The sequence below is a fragment of the Heteronotia binoei genome, chromosome 21 (genome assembly GCF_032191835.1).
Source record: "Heteronotia binoei isolate CCM8104 ecotype False Entrance Well chromosome 21, APGP_CSIRO_Hbin_v1, whole genome shotgun sequence".
NCBI classification, from domain to species: domain Eukaryota; kingdom Metazoa; phylum Chordata; class Lepidosauria; order Squamata; family Gekkonidae; genus Heteronotia; species Heteronotia binoei.
The window spans coordinates 176,688,179-176,695,307 of record NC_083243.1 but is presented as its reverse complement, the minus strand read 5'-3'; the positions used below and the strand labels follow the sequence as shown (position 1 = coordinate 176,695,307).

The window sequence follows — 7,129 nt, the reverse complement described above, 5'->3', positions numbered from 1 at the left end:
GTAAAATAATAGCGAGAATGATTTGGTATGAACAGGGGATCTGAAACTTGGGGCAGTCAGGCTAGACAAATGGCTAGGCTCAAGACAGACAGACAGACGTGTGGGGACTGAGAAGAGAACTTAAAGAGGGGGGACAGTATCACAAGAGATGTGAAATGTGCAGATGCCAACAAGGCAATGGCATTTGAGAACTCCCACAACTGGCAACACCTTTATCTTTGCACTTTCAGGCTAGAAATCCACTTCTTTCCCCCATATTTCCATCATGGAGAAATACCATGTTTTGGAGGTGATTGGAGAAGGCTCCTTTGGAAGGGTATATAAGGGACGTCGCAAATACAGCGCACAGGTAAGAACAAAAGCTGATTGGGAATAAGCCTCTCTGGACAGTTTTTGAAGAGAGCGGTTTAAGAAATGTGCTCTGAGCCTGCAGTGCGGATAGCCGTACAATTCGTTTCTCAGGGGCAGAAAGAGGAAGAAGAGGGAAAGGAGCATGTGGCATGTTTCCAAGTTGTTATTGTTTTCTGGCAGGTGGTGGCCTTGAAGTTTATCCCCAAAGTGGGTCGATCGCAGAAAGAGCTGAAGAATTTGCAGCGAGAGATTGAGATAATGAGGGGGCTTCATCATCCCAACATCGTGCAAATGCTTGACAGTTTTGAGACTGACAAAGAGGTGAGAGGCGATAGTTTTCGAGTGTGCAGGATGAGAAAAAGTGTTTGTGTGAAAGGTCCGTGAGTGAGGGGGGGGGGAACCCCTTAGAGCTTCAGCACAAACGAGGTGGTGTAATATTCCTATAAGAACCCAGTACGTACCCTTGCAGTGCACTCCTAAACAGAGCTATACCCTTTTAAATCTACTCATTTAAATGTGCTCAATAGTAAAAGGAGGGGCAATACATCTCCATTCTAGCTAGCAAGAGGATCCAAGCCTGAGAAAAGATTTTACTTTGAGATTTCTTTATTGTTATTGTAGGGAAGCAAATTCCCTTGAAAGGGTCGAGGAGAGAGATAGAACATCTCTCACCGGCAGAATCTAAAGCTGGGGTCCCTTTGCAGCAAAGTTGGTGTGCTGTTGTGATTCGACTGCTAGATTTGGGCACTGAAAACTTGGATTCAAATTCCTGCTCAGCTGTGAAGCCCAGTAGGTAAACTTACAAGAATGTAACTCTGCTTAGGATTGCATGCTAGGTAGAGTGAATCAGGTATCAGGCAGGATAACAACTTCCTGTCTATGAATGGCTGGATTTTCAGGTTAAGCTATGAGACTGCATCAGTTAACTTGCCGAGATCTGTTAGCAGAATGGCCTTTTGCAAAAATTGTTTGTAGGTGTTCTTCACACCCTCTTCTCGGTGCACTGAGGATGTGGTCACAATTTTCCCTCATGGCGGGTGACCTTCTGTTTCTTTCAAATAGTGCAGGTTCCTTAACAATAATATTACTACCTCTCCCCGCCGCCCCCCCTCCCCAATCAACACTCATGAGAACGTTGCGATCTTGCTTTTCTCCTCCAGGTGGTGGTAGTAACAGATTATGCCGAAGGGGAGCTTTTCCAGATCCTTGAAGATGATGGGAACCTGCCTGAGGAACAGGTAATTGTGACCTGTGATGAGAATAGAAATTAGGTACTTCGGCAAGTGGAGGAATGACTATAGGAAGGAATGGTAACAGGACCTCAGGAAGCATGGAATTCAGATCCCGCTAGGCCACAAGCCATGCATTTATGTAAAGGGCATGAGGCTGTTGGATCTTATGTTGCTGCCTTTTAAGTGTACATTATGAAAATGTTAACAGTGCTGTTGGAGAGCAGTTGACCGTATCTGGGGCAGAACAACCAATACAGGTAGAATTCTGTGTATTGGCATGTGTGTGTATGTGTCTTGGGATGGGCTGCAGTCTACGATTGAGGGCCATCAGCCAAGATAAGGAAAAGAACAGAAGCTTTGTGCTGAAGCTGAGGAGCTTCATCACAGCCGGTAACTGGCCTTTGTCATGTGTTCGACCCGTCATTTGTCTCTCAGGTGCGGGACATTGCATCTCAGCTAGTTTCAGCACTCTATTATCTGCATTCGCATCGCATCCTACACCGGGATATGAAACCTCAGAATATCCTGCTGGGGAAGGGGGGTGTGATCAAGCTGTGTGACTTCGGGTAAGTACCTTAAGACCCTAATCCCTTCCCTCCCAGTCGCTGGAGTTGGCACGGAAAGATCTGATGTGTTCCTTCTTTGCCGGGAAGGTTTGCTCGTGCGATGAGCATCCACACCATGGTGCTGACATCTATTAAGGGAACTCCGCTGTACATGTCCCCTGAGCTTGTGGAGGAGAAGCCCTACGACCACACGGCTGACCTCTGGTCAGTAGGCTGCATTCTGTATGAACTGTATGTGGGGACGCCGCCCTTCTACACCAACAGCATTTTCCAGTTGGTCAGCCTGATTATCAAGGACCCCATCAAATGGTCTAAAAACATGAGCCCCCACTTCAAGGTAACCGTCTTCCGTTTTGTTTCCCATTCTTGCCATTGAATTCAAGGCGGGTTTATAAATGTTGTTGTTGTTATTTTATTTCTATTAGTGTTATTTGTGGTAGGTGTGACAGACAGGGGGCTGTCTTGTCCCTGGAGGAAAAAAACGTCTACTCAGCCGAGACAATGGGAGAGCTGCTTCGGCATCCAGGCACCTTTCAGAGATGGGATAGATAAGACTGTTGAAGGGAAGCTCAGCAGGGGTTAGTTCAGATCTGTCTTAGAGAGAGAGGGCAGTGATAGTTTTTGGGTCTGCCTCAGCAACAGAGAAGAAGAAGATGAAGAAGAAGATATTGGATTTATATCCCGCCCTCCACTCCGAAGAGTCTCAGAGCGGCTCACAATCTCCTTTACCTTCCTCCCCCACAACAGACACCCTGTGAGGTGGGTGGGGCTAAGAGAGCTCTCACAGCAGCTGCCCTTTCAGGGACAGAGGCTCAGAGCGGCCTACAATCTCCTTTCCCTTCCTCCCCAACAACAGACACCCTGTGAGGTGGGTGGGGCTGGAGAGGGCTCTCACAGCAGCTGCCCTTTCAAGGACAGAGGCTCAGAGCGGCCTACAATCTCCTTTACCTTCCTCCCCCACAAAAGACACCCTGTGAGGAGGGTGGGGCTGGAGAGGGCTCTCACAGCAGCTGCCCTTTCAAAGACAGAGGCTCAGAGCGGCCTACAATCTCCTTTACCTTCCTCCCCCACAACAGACACCCTGTGAGGTGGGTGGGGCTGGAGAGGGCTCTCACAGCAGCTGCCCTTTCAAGGACAGAGGCTCAGAGCGGCCTACAATCTCCTTTCCCTTCCTCCCCAACAACAGACACCCTGTGAGGTGGGTGGGGCTGGAGAGGGCTCTCACAGCAGCTGCCCTTTCAAGGACAGAGGCTCAGAGCGGCCTACAATCTCCTTTCCCTTCCTCCCCCACAACAGACACCCTGTGAGGTGGGTAGGGCTGGAGAGGGCTCTCACAGCAGCTGCCCTTTCAAGGACAACCTCTGCCAGAGCTATGGCTGACCCAAGGCCATTCCAGCAGGTGCAAGTGGAGGAGTGAGGAATCAAACCCGGTTCTCCCAGATAAGAGTCCACACACTTAACCACTACACCAAACTGGCTCTCTTCCTCCCCCACAACAGACACCTTGTGAGGAGGGTGGGGCTGGAGAGGACTCTCCCAGCAGCTGCCCTTTCAAGGACAACCTCTGCCAGAGCTATGGCTGACCCAAGGCCATTCCAGCAGGTGCAAGTGGAAGAGTGGGGAATCAAACCCGGTTCTCCCAGATAAGAGTCCGCACACTTCACCACTACATCAAACTGGCTGTCTTCCTCCCCCACAACAGACACCCTGTGAGGTGGGTGGGGCTGGAGAGGACTCTCCCAGCAGCTGCCCTTTCAAGGACAACCTCTGCCAGAGCTATGGCTGACCCAAGGCCATTCCAGCAGGTGCAAGTGGAAGAGTGGGGAATCAAACCCGGTTCTCCCAGATAAGAGTCCGCACGCTTCACCACTACACCAAACTGGCTCTCCTGCAGATAGTCTGTGGATGTGCTGATGACCATCTCCTATCTATATGCAGAACTTCTTGCAAGGCCTGCTGATGAAGGATCCTCGTCAGCGCCTGTCCTGGCCAGAGCTCCTCTACCATCCTTTCATTGCTGGGTTGGTCACTGGTGAGTACTGGCTTCTCCTGTTCACTGCCGTGTTCCACTAGTCTGGCTTTTGCATCTGCTTTTTCTCGCTGGCCGCAGTCCAAGCAAGCCCATTTACTGATTGGACCCATCTTTTGCAGTGATTGATGACACAGTGGAGCAAGGCATTGCCAATCCTTTCACCAGCAAACTACCTCCTGAACTGCAGGCCTTGAAAGAACAGCAGACACATTCGCTGGCCCCTCACAGCGGCCAATCAAAAATCCTGAGGAAAGCACGGCAGAAGATGGCCCAGGAAGCCCGGAAAAAAGTGAGGAGCGCCATCCTTCATGAGATTTCTTAGGGGATGCTGAATTCATAACTGTAGTAACTGATCACACGCTGCGTGTGCTTCTTCCAGGAACTTGTGAAAAACAAAACTCTGTCTAAGGGAGAAAGCACCAAAGGAGCCCAGGGCCACCTACACAAAAGTCACCTTGGTCAGATATCTACCAAGCAAGGGAAAACAACTGCCAACACTGGAGAACAGAGGGACCCTTCTCTGGATGAAACGAGAACAGAGTGGGAGCAAAGAGAACCATCCCCCACACCTCGGTGAGGAGAAGGGGTTGGAACTGAGGATGAAAACAACATGCTGTTGTCTAGTCTCAGGAGGGGGTGTGGCTCAGTGGTAGAGCATCTGCTTTGCATGCAGTCCCTTGCATTTCCAGTTAAAACAGATCAGTAAGTGATGTGAAAAATCTCCACCTGAGATCCTGGGCGGCTTGCGGTGGTCAGAGTAGATACTTCTGACCTTGATGTACCAACAGTCTGACTATAAGGTAGTTTCACGTATATCAGCTTCTTATCCCTCTTCATGAACAGAGAGAACCGGATCACGCAGGATTATGAAAAGGAGTTTCTGGAAGTGAGACCTGAAAGCGGCAAAGTAAAGACACGAGGCAGACGTAGCATTGATACTGTAGATTTGGAGACAGAGGTGAGTGAACAGCCAGGTGGCGTAGTCCTATGCTTAGGCGTGAAGGAAGTGCGTTCCTAATATCCTAATCATGATGTTTGCTGCCTCTGCTTTACTGACCTGCTCTTGTTCCTTAGGAGTTGGATAGCGATGAGGAGTGGCAACACCTGATGGATGCCACAGATCCTGCACATGTACAGCTGAATGTCCCACTGAGTCTTCTGGGGGACATCACCTTTGTGCAGCGCATCTGCGCTCGGCTCAGAGCTTCTGGTCAGCAAGTGAGTTGTAGTGCCTGAAGAGAACTTAAAGATAGTTCTGTAGGTCAGTGGTTCAGAATATGAGTAAGATAATCTTGCAGGAAGGAGGAGAAAAGAACTGGTGGAAATATTAGTGGAACCCTGTAACTGTCAAGTTCTCTCTTATCAGTTCTAGGCCGTTCAGGTAGTATCTGTAGGAGTAAGCTGATTCATAGGCCGTGATATAGGGGACAGGTTTAAAGAAACTGTGCAGAGTTTGTAGAGATGGGAAACTGAAAGGAAGGCTGAAGCATGTGATTGAACGAGATGTGAAAAATATAGGTGAAAGATATTTGCTCAAATTACATACTTTGTATTCATAAGGCCCTAGATTCAGTTTTTAGTATCTCCAGTTAAAAGCTTCTAAAGTCACGAGGCTGGGAAGGACCTTTGCCTAAGACCTTCTAGAGCAGGGGTCCTCAAACTTTTTAAATAGGGGGCCAGTTCACTGTCCCTCAGACTGTTGGAGGGCCGGACTGCCGTTACTGTACAAGGCCGCGGGCCGTCAGTTCTCCGTCTTCTGCATCTCTCTCCCTTCCCCACACCACACACCCTGGCCTGGGAACTCACCTCACCTCGGTATCACCTCACACTCTGTCTCCGCCGCCTCAGCTCAGTGCCGGAAGTGTGCATTGCTAACACGAGTTTAGGTCGACCGTCACTTCCGGTCTGATTTTGCCATAACCCGGCGGGCCGCATCTGGCCCGCGGGCCGTAGTTTGAGGACCCCTGTTCTAGAGCTATTGTCAGTTAGAACAAACTACAATGGGTTAAATAGTCTCAGTATAAAATGGTTTCCTAATGTCGTAGTAATATTTACTTTGTGAATTTTAGGATATTCTGATGGTGCCAGGATGCTATTGGGAATAATCAAGAGGCTATGTATTACTTCTAGAGTATTTTAGGGGCTGAGGTGGGGATATGTTGGGAATATTACTGCTTATGGCACAGGTTGACTTGTATTGACAAACACTGTGTGCTTATGTAAGTTATTGATCTTTACTCCTTGCCCAGGTCCTGGAGGGGATGCTCGAAGGAGCATCTAAACTTCGTCCTGCTCTCCGTGTCATTGGCAATTTGCTAGGTACCCGCTGTGACTCCGAGCTGTTGTATACCTTCTGCAGTGACATAGGACTGCCCCACTTCCTCATGCAGTTAGCGGGAAGCATCTCAGAGAGTTTCAACGTTAAGCAGGTAGGGGAGTGAAGCTCCCTAGAAGAAATCTTCCATGGGAATAGCTAGCGGCTTTCTGTATGTGCACTTTCGGTGTATCTATGGAGCTATAATGCATGCAGCATATATATAGATCTGGTTATTGAGAAGACCGTGTTTCTTACATGTTATATAATATGCTTAATTTTAGCTGCATTGTTAAGATGTTCATAGAATTCAGGATATTTTGTCGCGAACGGCAGTTATGCAAAACTACGAAGAGGAGGAGGGGCTGAATAATAGAACCTCGTCTCCTTACCATTGGAAAGCTTCATGGCGTCTGGGCTTTCCACAGATTCTGTTTATGGCACTGCTGAATTGTTGTGTTTGAGAGACCTAGAAATGTAAAAGTACGAAACCAAATTCCTCATTAAATTCTGCATTTAGTGTTGCGTGGATTTAGATGACCATGCTGATTGCTGCAGCAGGCTTTTATAGATTTATGCGTCTTTATAGGCTGTAATACAGCCCATTGCATTCAGAACTAGTTTCTCTTCTTCC

The 7,129-nt window shown here is 48.5% G+C and overlaps 1 protein-coding gene across 3 annotated transcripts in view; it reads left to right on the top strand.

The window, feature by feature from the left end:
* The first annotated feature begins 210 nt into the window (after positions 1 to 210).
* STK36 (serine/threonine kinase 36) overlaps positions 211 to 7,129 on the top strand; it is a 28,854-nt gene continuing 21,935 nt past the window's right edge. For all 3 annotated transcript variants that reach the window (XM_060261943.1, XM_060261944.1, XM_060261942.1), the window contains exons 1-11: positions 211 to 349; positions 532 to 672; positions 1,512 to 1,589; positions 2,019 to 2,149; positions 2,237 to 2,486; positions 4,088 to 4,181; positions 4,301 to 4,470; positions 4,561 to 4,754; positions 5,025 to 5,139; positions 5,256 to 5,399; positions 6,431 to 6,610. In XM_060261943.1, coding sequence (XP_060117926.1) covers positions 266 to 349; positions 532 to 672; positions 1,512 to 1,589; positions 2,019 to 2,149; positions 2,237 to 2,486; positions 4,088 to 4,181; positions 4,301 to 4,470; positions 4,561 to 4,754; positions 5,025 to 5,139; positions 5,256 to 5,399; positions 6,431 to 6,610 — 1,581 coding nt within the window. In that variant the 5' untranslated portion in view covers positions 211 to 265. The remainder of the gene's footprint in view (positions 350 to 531; positions 673 to 1,511; positions 1,590 to 2,018; positions 2,150 to 2,236; positions 2,487 to 4,087; positions 4,182 to 4,300; positions 4,471 to 4,560; positions 4,755 to 5,024; positions 5,140 to 5,255; positions 5,400 to 6,430; positions 6,611 to 7,129) is intronic.